This window comes from Perca fluviatilis, chromosome 4, assembly GCF_010015445.1.
Source record: "Perca fluviatilis chromosome 4, GENO_Pfluv_1.0, whole genome shotgun sequence".
Lineage (NCBI taxonomy): Eukaryota > Metazoa > Chordata > Actinopteri > Perciformes > Percidae > Perca > Perca fluviatilis.
Window position 1 is genome coordinate 30,555,559 of NC_053115.1, and position 27,800 is coordinate 30,583,358.

General features: G+C 42.4%; 1 protein-coding gene across 1 annotated transcript in view; it reads right to left on the reverse strand.

The window, feature by feature from the left end:
* The window catches only part of rims4 (regulating synaptic membrane exocytosis 4), an 82,085-nt gene that overhangs the window by 29,591 nt on the left and 24,694 nt on the right, over nucleotides 1–27,800 (reverse strand). Inside the window, exon 2 of the mRNA XM_039797918.1 lies at nucleotides 5,717–5,861. Coding sequence (XP_039653852.1) covers nucleotides 5,717–5,861 — 145 coding nt within the window. The remainder of the gene's footprint in view (nucleotides 1–5,716; nucleotides 5,862–27,800) is intronic.

The following is a 27,800-nucleotide window of genomic DNA, read 5'->3' on the forward strand; positions in this document are numbered from 1 at the left end:
TAGACTGATATCATAACACAGTGAAATCACATAAAATACAATATGTTGTCAGGTTAATTCACTTTGGGACTCATATCGATTAACACAACCATAACCAGCATTCCTTGAACAACCCAACCAAATGTCAACAGTGTCTTTACTGACCATGTCTGACACATGAGGTGCACACACACACACACGCACACACACGCACACACACACACACACACACACACACACACACACACACACACACACACACACACACACACACACACACACACACTAGCCTGGTTCTTAATTGCGATAAATCAATAAGCTCATAAGTGTAATTGGACGGTGTAAGCTAACAAAGTGCTTATTCATGCTCGCAGAAACAGAGCTTTTCAATCAGCAGACTGAGCCAAACAGCTGACGGAAACACAGACAGACAGGAAGAAAAGCAGTGGTTTGCTGCTGCTGATTTAAATAATGTTGTGGTACAGCTGAGTTTAATGACTCAACTGTAGTTTCTCTTAAATGTATTTATGCTTGTAGCTTAGAGCATATAAACAGATTAGCATTTGAACCACTCAGCTCCTCTGTCTGAAAGAACCACGAGATAATACAATTATTATGCAACAATAGTATTATTCAGACATTTTCCATCTTTTGAATTTAGGAAGAACATCATTTGTTAAGGCCATGACTTTGATGCTTCCCAGAAAATCATGGCTTAAAGTAAGCTATTTTTCTGTAATTTTCATCCATCCATTCATAATGTATACCCGCTAATCCTATGCAGGGTCACAGGGAATTAACTGAAAGTTAAGCTTCTAGAAATAACAGTGGTTAAACTGTATGGTTAATGTTAAACTTGTCCTTTCGTGGAGAATAAGCTGATTGTGGCGCACCCCTCTCTCTCTGCCTTTTCTGACTTCAGACTTATTGTCTGTGTAGTCTCGCATTGCTAGACCTTCCTTCACAGTGCTGCGGGGAAGGGTCTTGCGAGTCCACACAGCATTCTGGGATGGGAGAAAAAAGCATTTCTCTAAACCAATCCCAATCGTCTTGGGCGGTGCCAAGTGCCGCATGGAGCAACGGTGCCGCTGTGACATAGCCTCGGGAAGGAACTTGTTTTGGTGGAACGTGTACGTTTTAAAGATTGTTTTAAGGCCCGGACACACAGAGCCGAGCCGACGGCCAAACGTTGGCAGAAAAGGCAGTTGGGCTGATCAGTCTCCCCAAATTTTTGAAAAAAGTGCCTTGGAACACACCTAAGCGTCGAGACCTAATATGTTTCCGTAACAGCAGGCGGCGCTAATCTGTATTATCGCCCCAAAAATGAAAACCGGCAGCTGATTGGACGAACGCGTCACGTGGGTCTCTTTTCTCCGGAAATTCAAAGACAGACTGTCATGGCGGCTCGTTCAGAATACGATCTCATATTGTACTAAAATAGTTCACCGAAACGGGTTTCTTAAAACATAATAGGCCATGCAGTTGTGAATCTGTCTTCATTTCAGTTCAACAAAGGTCAGTTTAAAAGATTTTCATCAGATTTTGAGAGACTCTAGTCACCTCATTCCGCTCCCCGTTTCCGGGTTAGCACTCTATCAGATGGGTCATTTGAGCCCGACTGCCGGCAGTGCCCACCCCGCCGATTATACATGTCAAATCGGCCAAAATGAAGGACGACGGCCCCTCGGACGGACGACGGCAAGGAACACACTGAGTCACTGACCTCACCAGACTGTCCAACGGACGATTATCGGCTGTATGTGTCCGGGTTTAGTCATGCAACAGAAAACTCAGATGCTAGCTGTCTGGATTTACCCTGCAGAGATCTGAGAAGCAGTTAACCATAGTCCTCAGAAATCCACTAGAGTTTAGAATGCCAACACAAAGGAAGCGGAAGGTAGATCTGCATTTCAAGCCACCTGCCATACCGCAGTAGACCTTGGCTGCTCTGCGAGGACACAGAGCAGGATTCAAACCAGAAAAATATCTCTTCAACCAAGACCACGATCTTTCCCTAACCTTAACCGAGTGCTGTGAATGCATAAACATAACCACAAAAAAGTTTTAGCATGCTCTAGTTGCTGTAAGCAGATATTGTAGTAAAAAAAATGAAAAGTTGTCAGTGAACATTTTGCTGATACATTCAGGATCAACAATTTGTGACTTGCCAGATATGTTAATTAACACATTTACCCATTATAATCTCGCCGTTATGTTTCTTTAAAAAGCATATTTGCAGTTGCAAATTAGAAGTATAAAAACATAATTTCCAAGACACAGGGTTGCAATTAAAACTGTGACTGGACAGAATGTGATTGGCTTGTGACGTGCGTTTAGTTTAGCCCACTTGGATGAGGCGCGAGAGGAGTAAACACTTTACGGTTTGAGAAAATGAACCAAAACTCTGTGAAAACACAGATTACACCTCTCCCTTCCTGGTGCACTTTCTCAGTCTCTCACTCTTTTTGCATCTGACTCTCTGATACTTAGCCTCAATCTGATTAAGGCATTGGTGTGGATCTGGCATTTACATCAAAGATTCAATCACGTCTTTTTTCCATACAGCTGCATACAGTATGTGGTGACTCTAACACCTACTGTATGCTGCTTGAGTAACCCAACATTGAACCATACACTCACCTAAAGGATTATTAGGAACACCCTACTAATGCCGTGTTTGACCCCCTTTCACCTTCAGAACTGCCTTAATTCTTTGTGGCATTGACTCATCAAGGTGCTGGAAGCATTCTTTAGAAATGTTGGCCCATATTGATAGGATAGCATCTTGCAGTTGATGGAGATTTGTGGGATGCACATCCAGGGCACGAAGCTCCTGTTCCACCACATCCCAAAGATGTTCTATTGGGTTGAAATCTGGTGACTGTGGGGGCCATTTTAGTACAGTGAACTCATTGTCATGTTCAAGAAACCAATTTGAAATTATTTGAGCTTTGTGACATGGTGCCTTATCCTGCTGGAAGTAGCCATCAGAGGAGGGGTACATGGTGGTCATAAAAGGATGGACATGGTCAGAAACAATGCTCAGGTATGCTGTGGCATGTAAATGATGCCCAATTGGTACTAAGGTGCCTAATGTGTGCCAAGAAAACATTCCCCACACCATTACACTACCACCACTAGCCTGCCCAGTGGTAACAAGGCATGACGGATCCATGTTCTCTTTCGGTTTACGGCAAATTCTGACTCCCGAGAGTCATCAGACCAGGCAACATTTTTACAGTCTTCAACTGTCCAATTTTGGTGAGCTCATGCAAATTGTAGCCTCATTTTCCTATTTTTCGTGGAGATGAGTGGTACCCGGTGGGGTCTTCTGCTGGTGTAGCCCATCCTCCTCAAGGTTGTGCGTGTTGTGGCTTCATAAATGCTTTGCTGCATACCTCGGTTGTAACGAGAGGTTATTTGAGTCAAAGTTGATCTTCTATCAGCTGGAATCAGTCGGCCCATTCTCCTCTGACCTCTAGCATCAACAAGGCATTTTCGCCCAGAGGACTGCTGCATATTGGATATTTTTACTTTTTCAGACCATTCTTTGTAAACCCTAGAAATGGTTGTGCCTGAAAATCCCAGTAACTGAGCAGATTGGGAAATACTCAAACCAGCCCATCTGGCACCAACAACCATACCACGCTTAAAGTTGCTTAGATCACCTTTTTTTTCCCATTTTGACTTTCAGTTTGGAATTCAGGAGATTGTCTAGACCTGGACCACACCCCTAAATGCATTGAAGCAGCTGTCATATGATTGGTTGATTAGATAATTGCATTAATGAGAAATCTTACAGGTGTTCCTAATAATCTTTAAGGTGAGTGTATATCAACTTTACATTACAGAATAAACCAGCTAGCATCGTCATATTTTAGCAAAAAAATGTCTGTTTCCTTTGGGATACAAGTTGAACAACATCTCCATGCAGCAGCTCATAAAGAGAATATCTACTTGGTCCAAATATAAATGGAATATTAATATGCATGCAAACACGCTCAATGCAATCATCCTCTCTCTGATTTTCGCAAACTCTCCTTGTTCTCCTCGCTCCTCTGTGTGTCTTTAAACCCTCCCAGCCCCAATCTGTCCATCTGTCTGTCTGCCTCGTCTTGTTATGTAACTGTAGGAATTCAAGCTGGTAGCCAGGTTGGCATGTGGTCTGCATGTGTGTTCAGAAGTACTACACTAGTATTGCTGATGTCAGAGGCGCTTTTCCACTGGGATTTAGTGTATTCTCTCTCTCTCTCTCTCTCTCTCTCTCTCTCTCTCTCTCTCTCTCTCTCTCTCTCTCTCTCTCGTCACCCCTGCCAACTGTTTCTGTTAGATGGGTGATAGAAACACACGAGCAGGTGGAAGAAAATAAAATAGCTTTTCTGAGTGCAAAATTTCCATAGATGCCAATGAATCCTACAAATGTCGTTTAAATGTGGTCTTAAACTACCTGCAACTTCCGGGTCCAAAAAGTGAAGCCAATAGACCTTTTTTCACGGCAGACATGTCGACGTGTCATAGTAGTAAAAGCACAGGTGTATTCAAAACCATCAGGGATGGCTGCATTCCACTCAGGAGAGGCCCTGGTATTGTGCATGCTGACTCACTGAAATATCTTACTGGGACACTGGATGGAATTGAGCCATTGTTAAGGTTATCAATTTCAGCTGTGCTTTTCCTACTATGACAAGTCAAAATGTCTGCCGTGAAAAAGGTATATGCGGAAGAGCCTTAAACCTGCATTCTATCTCATTTCCAGCAGAGGCGACTCCACTGGTTACAAAAATAAGTCAGTTTCTATAGAAGTCTTTGGGGAAATAACCCTAGTTCTATGGGATCAAATAATATCCTGGTTTCAGAATCAAAGCAAACTCTGTTCCTGGGTAGCCTGACGTCATCCTACTCAGATATGAGTCAGAATAGGAGTCTGATACTGCTCCATTGGGCTGTGATTATGGGGCGTGTTTCAACCGAACCAGGAAAGACAATGCCTCTGCACTGAATTGGACAGCCTTACAACCAATCAGAGCAACGGAGAAGCTGCAAGTCAAAGGCAGGCTTCGACAGAGGAAAGGCAGAGGTGGCAGTTTCCGCCCTGACAATTTGATTGGCCCGAACAGCTCTGGTTTGAGCATAGTTGCTCCACAACGGATCAAGTCCAGACCGACCTTCCTGACCTGAAATATGTTGTGGGCGGGGCTTCCAGGCTAGTTCCTGGGCCCACGGTTAACTGTAACCCAATTTCACTGCAACATAACCGCAACATTCACGGTTGGATTCTGGCTGCAGACCTTTGACCTTCTCTCTCTCCCCTTGTTTCCTTTCTGCCTCTATACTTATAGTATAAGGATTCCAATAAAAGCCCAAATTAACAAGCGCAAATTCGCAAAAGCTGCGACCACATCCAAAAATGCATCCACACGTTCATGCATTAACACACACACACACACACACACACACACACACACACACACACACACACACACACACACACACACACACACACACACACATCCTCAGAAACACTGTCATGCCAAATTTTAGCCACCTAGGGCGAAAACTGTGGACGCCAAAGGGATGGGAAATTTCTGTCGACCGAGCGACTAAGCGAGCTATAGCTCGTCTGGTCGCAGCTAATAAAAAAATTTAAATTAGTATAAGAATGTGTTGGATCCGGCTAAACCGACTACATTGTTTTTTAGTCAGACTCAGGTTTATGTTTGCGTAATGAGTGACTTACTTCCCCTCTGAGCCGTAGCTGTTCATGCTGTCCTCTATAGACTCGTGGCTGGCCTGTCGGACGGTCCGACTGGGCATCTCTACAGCCAGACCCGTCTCCGTACTCCTCTGGATGGTTCCCTTCAACTTCCTGCCCTCTGTATCCACTGCAGGAAAACAGACAGACACACACACACACACACACACACACACACACACACACACACACACACACACACACACACACATTAATTCAGCTGCTATACACATGTGGAACTGGGATTTTATCCACCAAAGTAGATACAATATTTTCAAAGAAAACAGTTAGGCCAGTTGAGGGAGTTGATTGTTTGGTGGTCTCGCATTGCCAGACCTATCTCCACAGCGCTGCATGGAGACACATACACTCCTGGATAGGAGAACAAACGGTCAGGGGTTGTTTGCATTTCTTTAAACCCATCACAATCGTATTGGGCACGCTAAGCTCAGGTCACAAAAAAGGGGCATCTGTAAATGGTCTCAGCAAGGAACTTTTGGTGGATGATTGCACCAAAGTTAACTGTTTAAGCAATACAGTAACGTGAGTTATTTGAATTTGCTGGATTCATAACGTCATTTGCTCTTACCAGTGTATCGTACGGTGGCCGGGAAGTGCAATGCAACATTACAAAGAATGAAACACTTTTACATTTTGGAAAACAAATTTACATTTTGGAAAACAAAATAACATTTTAGAAAACAAATATACATTTTAGAAAACAAATTTACATTTTGGAAAACAAATTTACATTTTGGAAAACAAAATAACATTTTAGAAAACAAATTTACATTTTGGAAAACAAAATAACATTTTAGAAAACAAATTTACATTTTGGAAAACAAAATAACATTTTCGAAAACAAATTTACATTTTAGAAAACAAATTTACATTTTGGAAAACAAAATAACATTTTAGAAAACAAATTTACATTTTCGAAAACAAATTAACAAGATGCAAAACACTTTTACCAGTCCCGAAACAAATTTACAAATGACAGATTCTTCACGGAAAGGGAATGTACCACATACCGGAAGTGATGAGGTTTTGTATACATGTCGCCATGACTACGGCAGTTATGGATCGGACCAATAGAGCCGCCATCTTGGAACAGGGAGGCACTGCCTTATATACTGTCTATGGGCCGTCCTTAATGCATCAGGCGTCAATGTAGGCAAAGGTCTAACGGAAATAAAATCACTATAAATCGTCAAAATCTCATGCGATGTTCTAGTTTTTTAAACAAAAAGACAAAGAGACTAATTAATGTGTTAATACAAAGAATATTTATTATAATCAGTTCACAGATATGAGTACAAACGGAAACTTCACCCTTCTGAACTAAGAGGTTCTGCTTCAAAGTGAAGTTTAAACAGACTGAAATGTCCAGGCTCACTCCCCCACTAATGATTCATTTATTTCTGCATGTATTTATTTATTTAACGAGACTTTAAGTCGGTGTTTCTGGTGGTCCACAGTCCGAGTCCCGCCAGACTCCCTTTAGGAAACCTGTGATTTAAACTTCAGCAGGCTGTGACAGTCCGGCTCCGTTTTAGCCTGGATCTGATTCTCTCCGGGCTTCCCTTCCCTCCAGCGGGCCCAGCAATACGGCCTGGGTCTCCAGCTGCGTGGTGTCGGTTTTGGCTCCCAGGAATGGGCAGTGAGCTCCAGGTCCTGCAGCTGCAGACGGACTCAGCTGCCCCCTGCTGTAGCTTCCGATCCGGCCGCGGCTGTCGATACGTTCCCTGTTTTTCCAATGTTTCCGTCAGGTCCGCGGTCATATAAAAACTCCAAACACCGACCACCACGTAAAGTCACCATAAACTTCATTCACGCCATATACTCACTCACAACAACACAAATTGACTTGCGCTCACCAACAACACCTCATCACTTCCGGTTATGTGGGTACATTCCCTTCCGTGAAGAATCTGTCATTTGTAAATTTGTTTCGGACTGGTAAAAGTGTTTTGCATCTTGTTAATTTGTTTTCTAAAATGTAAATTTGTTTTCTAAAATGTAAATTTGTTTTCTAAAATGTTATTTTGTTTTCCAAAATGTAAATTTGTTTTCTAAAACGTAAATTTGTTTTCGAAAATGTTATTTTGTTTTCCAAAATGTAAATTTGTTTTCTAAAACGTAAATTTGTTTTCGAAAATGTTATTTTGTTTTCCAAAATGTAAATTTGTTTTCTAAAATGTTATTTTGTTTTCCAAAATGTAAATTTGTTTTCCAAAATGTAAATTTGTTTTCCAAAATGTAAATTTGTCTCGAGCTTTGTAAAAGTGTTTCATTCTTTGTAATGTTGCATTGCACTTCCCGGCCACCGTAGTATCGCCGTGTATATTGTGTCCATAGGCAATCCCCCCCCAATCGGTCCCAAAACGTCTCAGTTAGATACTAAATGGCGTAAATATATTCTTTCTAAGGACCCTATCTTGCACTCAGCGCAATCGTCTTTGTACACCGATGCATGTACCATTCCTATTTTGCACCTGACGCACAGTGGACATTTGCCTCCACAGACGCATGTCTGTAAATTAGGGAATGAATTTGAGCTCCCGGGGGCGGTTCAGCGAAAAGAGGAGGCACTGTTCAGGCGCAAACGTTCCCTGGTGCTACTTTGCAGTTTCAGAAAACCATTTCGCCACAGACCAGGAAAAACCTAGTCTAAAGTCAGTGGCGCTAGTCTAAAGTCAGTGGCGCGTTATTCAGATGCTATTTTAGGGGCGCATGCTTGGCCGTAATGTAGCGTGTGCACAACGCGCATACACTTTGCTTCTCTCATCTACACGGACGCAGCAGTTCCCATTTTTGCAAACCATACATAATTACAAGGAAAACTATTACTGAAAATGCGCTTTAGGTGTTTGGATAGATCAGGAGGCACTTTACAGTACAGTCCTCAAAAAGTCGCAGCATTCTTTGTGGCTTGTTGTGCTTTACACAACATTTCCATGACTCCTGGATGTATTGATGACATAAATGATGAAATATTAGAGGACTTAAGGAGACGTGATATTGAACTACGGTGGGATTGGACACTCCGGCGGGATCTTGTCCGGGAGTGGCAATGCGCGATGCGCTCCTGGTGGAGCGGGTGGACGGAGATGGAGTTGGGGGAGGAGGAAGGGGCACAACAGGAGCAGGTGGTGAGTTTGAAGGCCCACGCTCCATGGCTGCAGCAATCCTCTCCAGACTTAAAGATGCGCCCGAGAGGCCGCAGCAACATCGCCACCAGGTCAAGACGGGCATTTATTACTTTGCCGCATCCCGGACAGCTCCCGCTGGCAAATCCACCGTCATAATAGCAATCCACAATGGAACAAGTGCGCCTGCTCTTAAAAGGGAATGTGAGATTACACTCTGATTGGTTTATTGCACGTTACGCCCAAACCACACCTAGCTACTTCAGACCAACCCATTTTAGATATGCGTGGGGCGCAAGACTCATTTATCCCGCCGGTATAACAGCAACAGCGCCGGAGATCCGCCCACAAAGCTACTTGCTTTTCACGTTTGATACTTGCGTTTCAGATCGTTAAAATAGGGCCCTAAATCTTAACAATCATTCCCTGAACAAACCATGCAGGCCTACCTTACTGCACTAACCAAATTTTCTTCAAAACTATCCATTTTCAGCATGTAACGTAAGCTTGCTCGCACGGAGGTTCCAGTTGCTGTTCCCCAAAGCGACCGGAGTTTAGAGCGTAAACACAAAGAAAGGGTAAATGTGAGGGACATCCGGCAGAACTTCCAGCGGTGCCAGAACCATCCGTTAAATTAACAGTTGTCGATCCGGACTAATTGTTTGGTAACAAAAAACTAAACATTTTAATACTAAAATATTAAAAAGAACATAAATGATCCCCACATGTTTTTCTAATCTGTTCAGTTGAAGCTGTTTATGTCTTTGTCCTGCTGTGAGCCCATCAGTGTCAGAATAAGGACGGACACAGTGATGAGCAATCGCTTTAAAAAGGCCAAGGACAAAAGCACTCGATTCCTCCTCAGAGCAGAGACATACATCTTGTTGCAAAATAGACCTGGAAATCGATGCACGGCACACTTTATGGGACCTCTCTCTGGCTGCAAGGTGTCCTGTGTGGGCGTGTGTGTTGATGGAGGTTGAGTTTATAATGAAGTTCTCTAGTACGAGGACTTTGACCTTGTTTTTAGGACAGGACGTGTAAGTTGTTTTCCTCTTAATAGTGGGGACACACAGGGACACACACACACACACACACACACACACACACACACACACACACACACACCCCACTATTTTTATTAAAATGGTAATTCAATCATTTACATAATGGAGCTTAGTGAATTTCAAGTCTTCTGACTGAATAAAAGCTAAAATCCACCGAATTAGTGGATGAAAGGTAAAAACAGTGAAGTAAAATACATGTATTTTTGCCCCTCCTCCACCTCCAGTGTTCAAGCCACTGATCAAATCCAGACAATGAGGGCCTAATTTACTAACACTAGCGCAGTTTGCGCTGCGTCTGTTTATGCAAGTTCGGTAATAGCGCACGCTATGCTTCCACATTTTGCGTAGTATTTATCAACCCTGACACCCATCAGGCAATCAGCGTCTTTCTCCGCCCACTATACCGTAAATTGCGCTGTAGCAAAGCGGTACTTGTGCTATGATATGTGTGGTGTATTTTGTAGCGATGCTGCATTGCTGTGTGGAAAGGAATCCGTCGACACTGTTTCTTGATTATAAAGGTTTATTTACATCAAAGAAATCAGCATCATGTACAAGCTCTGCAGAACTCGGAGAGGACAGCTTCTCAGATTCTCTAAAGTCACTCTAAAGTTCTTTGTGTGTGGACCACATCTATATTCCATAGATTGGGGTGGGATCGATAACTGACCATTGGCTTCAAGCCAAGTGGCTCTATCTCGGAAGGCCATTGATAATGCATCCCAGATGTTCAGAGAAGTGTCCAACGAATGTAGGCTAAAGTTCATCTGGGTTTCTTTGTTACCCAAAGCTTAAGACAAAGTTTATAAAAGGTCCGTTAAAAGTCCAGATACTACATATGGCTGAGTGCAGACTGCGGTATTCCCACTGCTGATGCTATGACTGTTTGAAATGATCCTGATGCCAATATTTGTAATGTAGCGAGGAGTTTAACAACTGCTGGAATGGGATGTGAACGCTGAGTGGGAGATTCAATGTCATCTTTGATTTCTTCCAGTAACTCTAATATTGCATGGCTGCTTAATCTGTAACGCTAAATGATGTTGTGTTCACTGACAAAGTGTGATTCTTGCGTTAAAAATATTTTCATCCTCGCCTATGTCTTAGTCTTGCTCAAATTACTGTTGCCATTTCACCAGCGGCATAAAGGTCTACGAAGAAACTCGATTGCGGCTGGTTTAGACCTGCTTTTAAGAGGCGGAGAATTTCCCCCGCAGAATAGAGGCGCGCTCTTACTGACAGTCTTTGTAAATACCACGGAATATATAATTAGGTGCACTTTGCACTAATTTTTCGGTGGAACTCCCACTTTCCCCACAACCCTCCCACGAACGCATATTGAAAGCGCAACTTGTCTCTTCTCGATCATGTGGCAGACAATCTGCGATTTTACCCAAGTGCGCCCTGTTTGTAAATAGCCCGCATCGGTTAAGTCCGTCTTTGCGACCAATTAGCGCCTGGAAACAGACGAAAAAGGCTTGATAAATCTAGCCCAGTGTATTTTTACATGCAAAGTAATATTCTGAATTTGATATGGGTCATGTAAACAGCTTATTCTGTTGGGATATTCCGAATAAGCATTTTCCAACTTGGATGTTAACAGGTTTTTGAATATGAGCAAAACATTTTAACTCTGACTTTTTCAAAAAAAGGTGGTTGAAGGAATAAAGGGAGGGATGCTGTGTTTGCACGGTCCAACAAGTCCGGTGGAAAACCTTTGAAAAAAATCCTATTTTGCACGGCTGCATGCAAACGGGAATATTAGTGGAATATTCACTTTCATTAGCCATGCAAACAGCTTAGTCGGAATATTGTCTTTTTCAGAATAAGGGCAAAAACCGGAATAATGTGTCCATGTAAACATAGGCACGCACGCACACACACACACACACAGAGTGCCATTAAGTTAGTTCTGTAGTTATTAAAGTGCGACCTAGAACGGTGCTATTTCTATAGATCACATGGGACAAGACGTTGGCAGATTTGGGTTACTGCTTCATGACTGGCTCCTTATGTTACCGTTATCTACTGTGTTAGACTGTGAGTAGGCACAGTGGCACTGTCATACATTAACACTACAGGCAGTGCAGCCCAGTAGAAAGGTCAAACTTGTGTTAAATGTGCATAATACACTACAGACATTTCTCTGAGTACCTTGAAAAGCGCTACATACATTAAATGTATTATTATTATTATTATCATAATACCTGGTGTGCCTTGGATATTTACAGCATGAAGTATACACCTGCATTCACAGCGTTCATTTCATTCAGATTGATTTACAGTGAGCTTCAGAGTGGCATTAACCTAAAGTCACTGGATTGCAAGCAATGAAAATAGGGTCAGGGTGCACTTTTAATGCTTGTGGGACCGGCAGCCCAATGTGCATCACTGTGGTAAAACAGTCACAAGTCTAGCTCATCTTTACAAGGATCAGCATTCAAAGGTCTGCATGAAGTCACAGACTTCTCATGAAACAAATTTATTTCTGTCAGGTTCACTAAAGTCAAGAACACACAGACAATAGAAATGCTTTAGGAAATTGTATTGAATAAATTACGAATTAAATTTGGCGGTATGGCTCTGTTCAGAGGAGTAGCAGCATTAGGGGATGCTCACACAGTTTAGGACTGGGAGAGCTAAACTATTCCCCCATATGAACAGAGCAGCAACAATGACATAGAAGCAAATGCCACGTTATACAAGACAAGGTGGAGCTGGGGGTGAGGTGGGTTCCATAGATGCGAGCAGCAAGCAGTTAGGAACAAACTGAAGCAGCTTAAGTAGGGCGCCCTGTTTGAGCGTAGCCATTGAGCAGCGAGGGGAGTTGACCAGCTGAAGCGCTGATGCAGATCAGCTGTTGCAGATCAGCTGATGCAGCTCAGCTGAAGCAGATCAGCTGATGAGACCGTGTTGTTGGCCAATAGCGGTTAGCAGCGTCTTGACTACTTGGCCTGCCAGAACTGACGCTGACGCAAACATTTTTGTTTGCTGCAGGAACTCAAATGAAACTGGTAGACACTGTGTCCCCAGCATCAAACGCTCCCAATAAGCCCCGTAACGCTGGGAAATAAATTAACAGAATGATATGCTTCACAGTCTGCAGACAGTGGGCCACTTTAAAAGTCTCTACAATTAACACACCAAGGCTCAGCTAAAAAAAGAGAAGGGGGTGGCAGTGATCACTCTCACGCTAGGCAGAGTCCACCATAACAGTAAACAAAATAACTATTTTAATAATTATAAGACTTTTTTTTGTTTAATTCTAAGATGTTTCATAAGAAGTCCACAATTCCTGAAATACCACCAATGAATGTGAAGGAAGAGTTGTGGTTCTTAAATGCATGCACTTGTGTGTGGGTGCATGATTGTGTGTATGTCCTCTTTTTATGCCTTGTCTCTGTCTGTCTGTCTGTCTGTGAACAGTTGTCGGTGTGGCACCTGGGAACAGCGACAACTGTCTGCTGTCTCCAAAATCCCACCCTATTCACTATTTAGTACACTATACAACGCATTTATGATATCGTACAAAAACTTATACACAACATTTCGTATGATATCCTAGGAAATGATGGTGACCGCCGGCCGGTCACGTGACAACCGGTCACACATAATAGTTAAGTTTAGTGGTCTTTACAGTTCAATTTTGCCGAAAAAAGGTGACGGTCGTTTCAGCGGCGGTTGCAGTTGAGTTTAGCCAACAAAGGTGACTGTCCTGCAGCGACGACAGTTCAGGCACCAAAACGACTAGTTAAGATTAGAAAAAAAGGATTGTGGTTTGGGTTAAAACACCAGACCACCTGACTTCTTCTGGGACATGAACTCCACCACTTGAAATCCCTATTATTTTGGAGCCATCTAACCACCCTGATTTCCTCCTCTACGCGGATCTTGGCGCTCTTATACAGCGGCAGTAAATGTGGTGCTGGCAGCAATAATTAAGTGGAACACATTTACAGTGCATTACTTTGCATAGCTATATGAACATATGGTTCATGAGAACAGCCTGCACTAAGCTGTACCGCCACCCTTTTACTTGAGTGTCTAAACATTGAAGCTTGTGTTCGAAACCGCTTCCTCATTCACTCATTCACTATTCCCTATAAAGTGTTTATTAAATAGGGAACTATATAGGGAACGACCAAACCAGATTTCGGACACTACACTGAAAACACATTATTGCGTGACTTGCGTCAGGAGATGCGCCCTTTGTTTGTGTGACGGAGGCGGGCGCGCCCAGCATCATGTAAACAAACTGAAACTAAAATTCTTCTAATACGTCACTGAAACAAACCGAGCACCCAGGAGGATTGTAACATGTATGTGTGTGTGTGTGTGTGTGTGTGTGTGTATATATATATATATGTGTGTGTGTATGTATGTATGTATGTATGTGTATATATATATATATATATATATATATATATATATATATATATATATATATATATATGTGTATGTATGTATGTATGTATATGTATATATATATATATATATATATATATATATATATATATATATGTATGTATATATATATATATATATGTGTATGTATGTATGTATGTATGTATATATGTATGTATGTATATATATGTGTGTGTTCCGTGTTACATTTACATGGTTTAGAAACGAAAGCCTGCTCCATTTTTCCTTTTCAGTTTTAGAGGTGATTTCTGCTTCTTCTTCCCCTCCGGGAAAACGTGGCCGCATTGCATACCGGGATACGAGAGTATAATGTAGGGTACATCGTATGTACACTCAAATTAGCAGTGCATTGTAGGTATTTTATAGTGGACTATATAGCGAATGAAATTTACCGCGGCAAATACAAACCCCAAAGTGTACTATAGTGCACTATTTCCATGATAGGGAATCTGTTTCCAGCACAGCTTGAGTGTGAAACGTGTACACTTACGCCGCCTTCGCACTAGCACTTGAAATCAGCTCCGTAATACGCAATACGCCCCCAGCGGGGGTACTACACCGTTGAAAAGCGTTGGAAGCAACTCACAAAAATGGCGGAGCGACTAGAACGACTAATAAGTGTTTGAATGTACGATTCTCTATGACCTCTCTGATGAGGGTTATAGAGATATAAATAGAAAAGCTGCTGCGTGGAGAAAAGTTGCCCAGGACATTGACATGTCAGGTCGGTTAAATGTTAAATGTTAAATGTGTATAGCGGTATAATGTCAATAGTTTGTTGGCTGCTGCTAACTAACCAATTAGCATTAGCAAGTTTGTTTATCAGTACCATAGCAGTGCTAACTTCCGCTGGAATTGTCGGATAGGAACCGTCCATAGCCTGTCGCAAGAGTTACATTTTTTGAACACATCCGGATGACCAACTGACACGATTTTTTTCCGCACCGCACTCGTTCGGACCCCATTCGCATGCGGTCCGCGAATCTCCATAGGAAAGGAATGACTTCCGGTCGTTTCGCAGCCGTATCGGAGCTGATTTCAAGTGCCAGTGGGAAGGCGGCGTTAGTCCCATAATGCAACGCTGAAAATGGGTGACTCCACAGCTGTCAGTGATGATGCAAAATGATGATGACTGACTGACTGACTGACTGACTGAGTGTTCGAAACCTCGACTTACTGCTCAGTACTGAGTAAACTAATGATTATTTAAACGGGAATAATGAGAGAGTCATCGATGGAGTGATACGGGACTCAGCTTGTCCCACCAGACACAGTTCCCACCAGAGACCAGGTTGGAACCCAAACATGCGGTGAGGCCTTCTCGGAGAGCTTTTTTTTTTTTACACACAGGCATGCTATTAGCTTTGCTGTCTGAGTGTGTTTGTGTATATATAACCTGCTGTCCCCTCTTGTCACAGGTGGTGTATTGAGGCGGAGTAGAGTTACATAACTAATATAGCAAGTGGATAATGGCTGGAGACACATCAGCCACTCTGCTTCACGGCCACCCTTTTCATGGCGCTGATGGGATATTATCTCACTTCAGTTCAATCTAATTCAACAAGCTTTACGCGTAGCAGAGTGAAAGGCAATCTCACCAGGCAATCAGGATAAAAGATTAAAATGTAGAAGATTGACAGTTTTTCTTATTTACTACATTTCTATCCCGATTCGCTCTCCACATACCATTAGACCTGAGATGCTTTCTCTTTTTCTTTGCCTGTCTGCATCTTTGCATCTATCTCTGTTTCTGTGCTTTTAGCTGCAGTCAGCGTCTAGTATTAGCCGCTCTGCCGGTTGGTAAGTCCCAAAAATGTGAAAAAAAAATCAACTGTAACTGCACATGTACTATTTTGAGACACAGCTAAAGCAGGGTTTCCATTGCCAAGGGCTTCTATGAGCTGAGCGGACTAGACATATCTCCCATTGCCAGGTTGTATCTAAGGTCTGTCCTATTTACTGGAGCAGAACCTTATGGGATGGGAAGAATTGTTCCAGATATTAGTCAAACCCTCCCAGGTGTTACCAGGGAAACTGACTTATTGTTTGAAAAACCTTTAGATTTTGATTGCAAAACGCATGAAAATATAAGCGGGCAATTCCCCTAACCATTACATAACTATACATAGAAACGGACACCAAAATAAATGTGGTCCAAAAAAAGTCATTAGAACCTTGAATGGTGTTTGTGCAAAGCATGTTTAGAGCCATTATTTCAATGTCATACAGTGAATTTAAAGTTGCTATGATTGTGTAGAATTCTTCATATATCAAATTATTCTGACGCATCATTTTTTTTTTCATATACGAAAACGAGAGAAGGCCTTTGAGAGCTGATTTAGTCAAGTTTGATCAAACAATATGCTTTTTTATAAAAAAATTCAAATGTATGTGAAAAAAATAGTAACAGAACTAGTTGTATGTGTTTAATGTGTCTTCTGTTCTGAAAAAAACTAAACGGTTTAAACCATAGAATAAGGCTCAAACAATTAGGACGCCGTCGGAACATAGTTGGTTACTATGGTAACATCAGGCAGACTCTCCTGGCTGCCTTCAGGAGCTAACGTTAGCTAGCTGGCTTTTTAGACAATGTACCATGGATGTGTTAACCCTCTTGTTTTCCTCTGATGAAATTTGACAAATTTTCAATAGTTTCTCTATCAGAAATTTGGGTTTCTTTCAACCAAATTGCAAACAAAAATAACGTAGATGGTTACATACAACACTCTTCACAAGCAAAAATAAATTATCAGTTCACTACTTTCATTGAATGTGGGTGTTTTATTCAAAATTCATTAGCTTAGAAATCTAGACGCACCCTAGCGGCAGCAAATTTATTTTGCAGCCAGGGGGGTCTAGGCACTCTCCGTTGGCTTGCGAGCTGGAAAAACCAAACTCTGGTCAGGCCAATCACATCGTGTATAGAGTCGGTAGGCGGGGCTTATGGCTGCTGCTGCTGGGAACAGAGGTCTTCTGGAAGACTTGGAGTTAATCTTTTCTTTGAGAAAACAACAAAGAACGGCACTGAAGTCATTCTTCAAAAAGGAAGATGTGTTCGGAGTTTTGCCGACCGGATACGGCAAAAGTTTAATCTATCAACTAGCTCCGCTACCTTCTTCGTTGCTCTGCCTGGTTGTAGCGCTATCCTATTGCGCGCAGAGGGAATTTGAAAGATAACCGTTTATCCCGCCTTTCTGATTGAGCCCTGTCAATGGGGAGTTCCCAGACCCAACATCTTGATGTGGGTCTGGCTTGTCAGGCTACAATTTCATAGCATTTGGGAGAAACAAAAAGATAAAAGAACGTAAAAAGAAAATGTAAACGTCACAAAAAGCGCAGAAAAAAATCAACAAGACATCGGGAAAAGTGACAAAAATTTCAGGAAAAGTGACAAAAAAACGTAGAGGAAAGATAAGTGATAACATTTTTTAAAAAAGATGACCCGAAACGCTGAAAAAAAAAGTTTATATTTTAAATTTTGACCAAGGAAAACAAAAAGTTGCATGCTCCACGGGAAGACAACACAAGGGTTAAGCAATGTACTGTTAAAAGATACCGCGACAACAATGGCTTCTCTTTAAAGTGGTATGGACAGTTTTCTTGGATGGAATACAGTGTAAATAAGGACGAGCTTTTCTGCAGAACATTTGGAGCTGACAGCCCATCAGCGAGAGAGGAGTGTGTTTAAGTGGTAACATTAAGTAAAATGTGTTTCATGCTTCTTGCGTTATTATTTAAGTTACCTACTAACCTTCCTATTTAGTAAGAAATCGTGAACACTGATTGATGGCTTCTAGCTGAAACGCGTTTGTGTTTTGCCCACATTAAATAAGAACATAAGTTATCTGTGAGTGATGTACTTTTCAGGTTTCTTTAATCCTGTCACTGCCGTGGACTCGATACACTGTAAGATTTGGCGCTTTGCTGGCCACTTTTCATTATAGCTTTTATAATTCAAACAATGCTTGGCTGCAAGTTTATTATTCTTTGATTTTCTTTTACTGCTGGTAGAGCATTTGTTGCTCATGATCTGACCATAGTCCTGAAGCAACAATGCTGTTATGAATGCACAAAGGATATGTTACATGTGTGATTTTTGTCTGATGTAGGCTATTCTATGTCATGCAGTATGTAAATGCCTTCTCTGCTCTTTGGATTCATGTTTAGTTGCCACTTTGTGCTATAAAATGGTTCAATTTATAACCGTGCTGTGCAGAGCTAATGCTGCTGGTTCTGCCGGCTCAAATATATTTGAGCCTGAATAGGTTAAAATTGACAGGTTTTCCTCTATTTTGTTGTGTTCAAACATTTTAGACTGAGCTTTGTTGGTTGAGCATGTTGTAGACAGTACTTCTATTGCCGTTGTAATGCAGTATATGTTGGAAGGTAAAATGGTAGCTGTTTTTTTCAGTTTGTCCTTTATGCTACTTTGTCTTTTTGAAAATGGCCCACTCACTTTTGTACTGGCCCGCCCAAAATACTATTTCTGTCTACAGCACTGATTTAGTCTACGTGTTGCTTTTTAAATAGTGAGCAATCCACATCAGCTACAGGTAATGATCCTGAAACACAAATGTTTAGGGGTATAAGGAAACAGATGTTTGGACAGCCAACATCTGCTTGGAAAGCTAAGTCGGACCACTTGTTCCCGTCTGTGACCAGCTGTTGTTGTTTATTTCTATCCAGATGTTTGGGATCTTAAGTGTAGTCCAGCCAAATAAAAATCTGGTAGCTCACTGTGTCTGAAGTCAGAGGAATTGCAAAGTATGCTTCTGTCAACCAGATTTCTCCCCTTTATTTCACCACACCCACACAACTCTGTCAGTTAGTCCTCTCAGTGTCCTTTAAAAGTCAAACAGCTGCAAGTAATCGATTTATTGATAGGCAGTTTGTGAAATGGTCGTTTTTTTTGTGGTGGCCAGCACGAAAATGTAAACGAATGTATATAAATGGGAAGCATATGTTGCGATCACAGCACGACTATGGTAGCGAGTAGTATGAAATGCCGAAAATCCGCGTAAGGAAGTTGGTTTGGGTGGTGGATGGCTCAAACAATTCAGGACTTTCACCCAGGAGGCCGGGGATCGGGTCCCGCGTGTGGCATTTTGTTTCCCTGTTAACCGTCCCGTTATTGTCGCGGGTTCCCTGCGGCCGTCTCCCGGCGTGTGAGGCGTCCTTTCCCCGTGTTTTTTTTTTCCTAAATCCAACCGCCGCCATCCCCTTATTGTCACGCGTCCCCTGCGGACGTGTCCCAGCGTGTGAGGCGTCTGTGTCCTGGCGTGTGAGGCGTCCTCCCCCGCGGCCGTGTCCCGGGTTGTGATGTTTGCTTTCCCCATTAATCTCCATATAGACCATTTCGTGCTGGCCACCACGAAAACAATTCACGAACTACCATGAGACCGTGTTGTTATTATATCTTGCTACGGTTGCTGAAGGTGAACACCACACATATATATACACACACACACACATATATATATATATATATATATATATATATATATATACACACACACACACATATATATGTATATTTGTATATATTGACATATTTGTATATATAATCTCATATTTCAATATGAGCAAGAGCATTTCCCCCAATCTGTTCTCTGTGCACTGAAAAAGTAAAAATTCCCTTGCTAAAATAGCCCACTGTGTTTGTATGAATGTAGTTCACAGCATGTGATGCAGAGCACCAACTGTGAGGTAGCACAAAAAGTGTCTGACGTGACGCACAAAAGTTGTGATGTAGCAATCAGAGAGCCAGGACTCATTAGTTTGTCTCCCAGCAGAGAGATATTAATGAAAGCAGAGCAGACACAAGAATAGCTGCCCCCCATTCAGCCAACTTATCTGGCCAACACACTGACAGACTGACTGACAGACAGAGATACTGATAGACAAGGTAGGTCAGAGGCTTCCTTGTGACTGGCCTTAATGACTCAAAACACATACAGGCCCAGGACTCATTCTAGAGTTAAGATTTCTAAGCAGCTTTGCCATAAATGTCCCCTAGAATTTGCAATATTCAAATAAGCCAAATGTCTGCATACTACACTAGATAAAAACATGTTAAAGCTTCTGTTGTGCAGATCCAACCAGTGCCAGTGGTGGAATACTATTTAGATCCTTTACTTAAAGGAGAATTCCGGTCGATTTTAACACGTAGCTATGTTGTTTGTTGTCACGAAGTGCTGTCATCAGCGAGAAAAAACACACTACACTGAGTTATGCTACTGCTAGCTTTCACACCCAGGAGGCTGAAACGGGGCAGGTTTTAAACGTGCTTTTAGCCTCTTAACATGTTCGTGATGTCATTACAAGTTCCTTGCCATGTTAAGTGATTCCTCCCGAGTGAACGCAATGAATATGGCTGCAGTAGATGTGAAAGAAATGCATAAAAGTTGTGCTAATTCATACCTCTGTTTAGATCCGGTGTTCTAGTGTTGAGATGGCAAGACGAGTGCTTCGGCACGTCTACAAACTACAACACTGAAAAGCGATACAAAAATGTTTTCAAAAATAGCTATATGCTTATTGTTTTTTAAGTAAGTGCTGTAGTACAACTAGCAGGAGACAGTAAAATTGACTTTAAGTATCAAAAGTAAAAGTACTTATTGTGCAGTGAAATGTTCCCTGTTAGTGTTTTCCTATTACTGTACAACACGGTCTCATAGCAGTTCGTAAAATTGTCCCGTTATTTTTAATCTATTGATTCGTGTACAACAACATGTTAATCTCGGGTTTTTTTCGTGGTGGCCAGCACAAAATGGTCTATAGGGAGATTAACGGGGAAAGCAAACGTCACACCCTGGGACACGGACGTGGGGGAGGACGCCTCACACACTGGGACACAGCCGCCTCACACCCTGGGACATGGCCACGGGGGAGGACGCCTCACATGCCGGGACACAGCCGCCTCACACCCTGGGACACGGCCACGGGGGAGGACGCCTCACATGCCGGGACACGGGACAATAACGGGATGGCGGAGGTTGGGTTTAGGAAAAAAACAATGGGGAAAGGACGCCTCACACGCCGGGAAACGGCCGCGTGGGAGGACGCCTCACTCGCCGGGACACGGCTGTGGGGGACACGCGACAATAACGGGATGGCGGAGGTTGGGTTTAGGAAAAAAACAACGGGGAAAGGACGCCTCACACACCAGGAGACGGCCGCAGGGAAAGCGCGGCAATAACGGGATGGTTAACGGGGAAACAAAACGCCACACGCAACAACGCCCCCGTGAACATTAATCAATAGATTAAATAACGTGACTATTTCACGAACTGCCATGAGACTGGGTTGTACTGTGTATCTGATGTTTCTGCATTACTATTGCTGGTGCATTGAATAAACGGTTTGCTACGTTTTGTGTGGGCTGAACGTGGCCCTGGTAACCTTGACATTGGGTAGACAACGACTGATGGGAGACAAAGGGAGCACACAAACTAAATACACAAGGTAACAAGGGTGGTAACGAGGGACAGGTGACATGAGGGCTGATGGACAGGTGGAGAACATCAGGGCGGAACTAGTCTCGCATTGCCAGACCGCGGCGCTGCGGAGGAAGGTGTGGCTAGTCCACACAGCATTCCGGGATGGGAGGAAAAAACGTGCTCTGGTTTATTGGCAATTCTTTAAACCAATCACAATCGTCTTGGGCAGTGTTAGGCACCGGGACAACCCGTGGTGCCGCTGCAAAATAGTCACCGTAAGGAAGTTGTTTTAGTCGTGCAACAGAAAACTCAGATTGGACAGATTAATCTAGCTAGCTGTCTGGATTTACCCTGCAGGGATCTGAGGAGCAGTTAACCGTAGTCCTCGTAACTCGACCGGAGATTAAAATTCCAACACAAAGGAAGCCCAAGGCAACGGCGATCCGGCCTAAATGACTGAAATCTGGCTGAATTTCTGTCGGCAACGGAGAAATCCCAAAAGTGGAACGTCGAGGATATAGACTAGGGCAGAACAGACAAGCTGTGTTTGAATTCTCCGCCTTAAATTTCATTCACTATATAGTCCACTATAAAATACCCACAATGCAAAGCTAATCTGAGTATCTATATATATATATATATAAATAAATAAATAACCTATTACTATTCTTATAAGTGCTCGGTTTGTTTCAGGGACAGATTAAAAGTGTTTGTTTCGGTATGTACACAAATAACTGGCGCTATACCTGTGTCCGAAATCTCATTTGGTCGTTCCCTACTGTATATAGTTCACTATTTAATAAACACTATACAGGGAATATTGAGTTTTTGAACACAGCTGAGGCAGGAAAACGCACAAGGCAGGAAGTTGAGTATCTGAAATGAGACGAGAGGTGAGAATACAAAACAAAACAGGAAGTAATGACTGATAACTGGAAACATGACTTAATCAACAGGCCAGGGTGGGACAATTGTCTACCAATACTAATAAGCCATTATTCAGACATCGAGGCACTTACAGAGTATTAGAAGTTGAATTATTTTCCTGCATGTGGCATACATGTTCTGGACTAATGGTGGCTGTTTGATGTCAAACAGAGGCGTTATTGAAACAAAAGACTTGCTCTCACCGTTTACGCATCAAGCAAACACCAGCTTGATACATTTGATACTTCTTTTTCATGTGTCTTTGAGCAAGGCATTTTAGCCCAGGCTTCCTTGTGCAAATCTGCAATTGTTCATTGGTAGAGTAGCTCCCAGGTGTTCAAAAATAGCATGGTGTACTAAGCAGAAACCCTTAGTTTGGAGAAAGGTTCCAAAATGCTTATCTACCAATAAAGTAATTAGCTCTGACTCTGTCTTCCGGCCCGCAACGTTCTGCTTCGCCTGTCATTTGTGGTGCCAAGAGGTTTCAAAAAGCAGATTCTTATTCATCTCCAGCATTAGTCATCGCTCGTCATAGGCTGTATAGCACCACCATGGGAAAGTCATATTTTTCTCCTCTATCTTGCTCTGACAGGTACCTTATGCCAGATTCTCTCTCTTTCTGTAGGTAGTGGGCTGACGGCGACAGAGCAATTTCACTCACTGGATATTGCAGTACATCCATTTTATTTGATTTAACCATTTATTCATCCATGGAGGTTTCACATACGGAGCATTGCCTGGCCATTTCCCGGCCATTTCCCAGCCCAGTGTTGCTTCATTTTAACTCAGGAACAGGATGGATTAAAAGGTTTTAGCCATAGACTGCGTATAAAGATGGGCAACGCGTCTCCACTTTCTCCCACTGTACAAAGTGAAGCCAAAGTCATGTTCATCATGTGCCATCTTGTAATTTTGGAGCCAGAATCTGCGCACAGTGCGCAGTAGTGATAAGGCAGATGGAGCCGCAGTTTCAAAATCCCGCCCATACACAGGCCCGACCAATCGCGAGTCCCCTCGCAGCTGCAGTCGTGTCGTTTCACCCAATTTTTTTTATAGGATCAATTAACCGAACTTATCAGAAAAATGAACACTTGAACAAACAGCGTGATAAGAACTACCTAAGATGGCATAAACTATCTTTAGGAAAATTATTTGTGTACGGCGATATTTAGGAAGATACACTTTCTACATATGATTCTTTATCGCACCCCGACAAGGATTCTCCCAAAGTCTGGGTGTGTGAAATAAGGTCAAGCTAAAATGCATCATGATGTTTTTATAATTTTTTTCTCCCCCATACATCACCCAGAGGAGCTGATCTACCCTGACTGTCTTCATTAGTTTTTGTGACAGACTCAGTGTGGAGGTACAGGAGGATATGTGGGTGGGCGAAGGGATACGTCACCAACTCTCAGCACGACACGAATAGAGCCTAGTTGAGAGTTTTGAAACTTTAGAAAGGGTTTCAAAAGAAAAAGGAGTCCTTAGGAGAAAGTAGGGAGTTCATCTTATAGTGTGTCGCACTAACACTGACAGGGCTAGGACTTCCCACTGTGTAAACCCCCCCCGCCACACACACACACACACACACACACACACACACACACACACACACACACAACACACACACACACACACACACACACACACACACACACACACAGTGCTGCAAGTGGATGCATTTGCAGTGCTGTCAGGAGGTTTGGATAAAATCCTGCACCAAATGTTGGCTGGGGTAGTGCTTGTTGTTTATTTGGAGAGGTAACTCTCCACATCCTTAAATAAAAAAAAACAAAAAAACCACAAACAACACATCTCAATCTGCACATCTTTCTCAACACATTCCATTCTACAAGTCTTGCCATATTTAGCCATATTTAATAGCGTGGTAGTATTGGAACACACAGTATCTCTGCAGCTACAAGCTAATGTGACTAAGGTGGAAGTCATGAGCTGATTGATGCAAATGTCATTAATAAATTAAGTAGTCCAGACACCACATGAATCAGGATCTGTTTATGGTCAGGGGAGTCGAAGATTTAATTTATTTTTCTTCCTACTGTCTTGCGATTTCATTACTAAAGTCTGGAACCAGAGAAGACACAAACAAACTGAAAAGAATAGAAATAGAGATGAAAAACCAAAATGTCCACCAATGCCCAGGGATGGTGTAAGACTTTAAGTGAAGCAGCTTCACGATTTTTAAAGAGTAGACTGTGTTAACAAGCAAGGAAAGGAAAGACAATTCACAGATTGATGGTTTATGCTAGCTAGGAATTGTATTTTTACCAATTGTTGAATGCTAACAGCCAAAATGCACAATCATCGTCAACACTGGGTTTATTATATGCCACAAAAATCCATTGATGGAAATTTAAGATGTCACACATTGTAACAATATCAAGCATTTTTCATCCCCTTTCTGTCCAGAAAAAAAAACATCCCCAAATTTGGTGATTTTGAAATTGAATGTTTGAAAATGAAGTTTGAAGTGTTCCTTTATGTGTTGAGAAAATTCTGCTACTTATTAAGCTAAATAAAAAAGCCTCTTGGAAAAGCTGGAAAATGCATCGTCACAGAGCTGAAAACAGGGCTGTTTTTCTGACACCATTCAAAGTTAAAAACACTTTTTAGAGATACGTGGTTCTCACAGGGCAGCGACACTACCAACATATGATGATCTCATAGAATATGAAACATTTCTGGTAGACCATTATTAATATTAGCACAGCCTTAAACACCTACTGCGGTAAAATGCAGCGTACACATTCAACTGAAACGTGGGTGCATTGAACACCCTGTTGTGTGCTCAAGCGCTCTGCCTTTTTATCACCACGAGTTTACAGACACATCTCTGCTGATTGGGTGTCACCTGTGACACAGCCACTAAACGAGAGACCCACCCACCAACCGAGAGAAAACATATCTTACATGTCGTTCAACCAGGAAACTTGCAAAACGGTGCACACCATTTTGAGTTTGAACGTGCCCCAGCCTTTTACCTAGCATTAGTGCCCTAGTCTGTCTCAAATCGCACACTTCTGTACTTACACTTGCTATTTGGGGAGCGTGTCTATGTTCCCCGGGTCCTATGTTCCCCTCTTTGTATGAGACTGGGGAACATAGTTACTCTTTCCACCATTACTGCCAAATTCCATGGCAAATAGGCCTATGTAACCCTAACCCACCCAAAACTAACCCTAGGACCCAGATTGATAGATTGCAGGGACTTTCAAGCCAGAGAGCGGAGTTCAGTTCCCAGGGAAAACTAAAGCCTTTCACCCAGGAAATGCGTGTTCCTTAGGAGTGTTTTAATCCAAACCATGATCTCTTTCCTAATCTTAACTAGTCGTTTTGGTGCCTAATCTTAACTTTCGTCGCGGCAAAACGCTCATATTTTGTGGACTAAATTTAACCGTAATGTCGGCCAAAACGACCGGCAGCTCGCGGTGCTTTGTACCCGGCTCAAAGTCACCTATTTTCTGGTAGCTGGTCCACCAACTACAGCTGATACAACGGAGGTCCGTAGCTGGCTTAATATGCATAAAAAGGACGACTTGGAATTTCAACTCGCTGGAAATCGCTACGTTTGTGACTGCTGTGTTTTGATTATAACTGAAACCTGGCTTCACCCGGGGATACCCGATGCTAGCGTGCAGCTAGCAGGTTGCACTCTGCTCCGGTAAGAGCAGACGAGGAGGGGGGCTCTGTATGTACGTACTCAGAGCCATCTAGCAATCAAGAGTTCTCCTTTTAAAATGCGTCCACACGGACGAAGTGTGGCCATATGCAATGCACTAAGAGTACCCGGATGGTGCTCTCAAAGTGGTCAAAATGTTGCGTGTGGATCGCTGGACACTACTCGCACTCAACGGCCGCCATCTTTGCTATGGAGCAGAAGCTATGGGACCACCAACTTATTTTTAAACTTGAAATGGCGGGCGAGGAAGCTGTAGCGGTTACTATTGAAACGGCATAAACACAAACTATAAAAATGTAATATATACATGCTTTTTTCCCTGATATGTACCATTATACTGCCGTCACTTAGTGAGAAAACAAGCTGTTTTTTGGACTCTGTAAACCTTTAGTTAGTCAATTATTTTACTGCACCAGTCCTTCGTCTGCATTTGGATTATTCTCCTGCTGCCTGTTCTGAAACTGTGAGAGATAATAAGTAGCACTGTGCACTGTTATGGTATTAGCTTCCCATTTTACACAGTACCTGCCAGTAGAATAACAGTGACATACTGTTTTCATGTGGCATACTGCAGCAACATACCAACAGCAGCATTTCCAATTAACGAACCATGATACCTGGGGAGTGCTGCTATATGCAATAGCTTTCAGAAAAACCTTTAAAAAATCTTTACCTGGTTAAAAGGAAGTGTTTCAACACCGTCTCTGTGTGTAATTTTGCATGTATAGATTCCCTTTACATTATCTCTTCTCCTTACGGCCACAGAAAATGTCCCTGGAAAATTGGATGGAGGTACTCAGGGTAAATTAAGTTTCCCGATGACGCAGAAGAGTTATTGAGCGGGCCAGCAGCTGCCAATACTCTGCTTAAACCCATGTATTGATTGTACATTTCTGTCATAAACATCTTAATTCATCATTGGTTCATTAATGACCTTTTATCCTGCGCTGAGTTTGACCTGCTATGAGCTTTAAACACACACACACACACACACACACACACACACACACACACACACACACACACACACACACACACACACACACCATGAAATAAGTGCAGAGAAATGAAAATGTCGAGCTGGATTACATCTAACAGGATCAGCATAATCTGATTAGAGCATTAGGAATTCAATCTTCAAATGATTGAATACTGCACTATTTAACTCTAACATGCTGATGTTTAGCAGCGTCATATCTATAATGTTCCAATTTCGGATGTTTATATGAAACGTGGCCGAAGCTTCAAATAATGAGGTAACCGTATGTAAAAGTAGTCCCTGTTGTGCAAAACCCTCAGAAATTTAGACCGTTCTGAATCACAACCGTCCTGGGTGGCGCTAAATCCCGGATGCAGAAACGG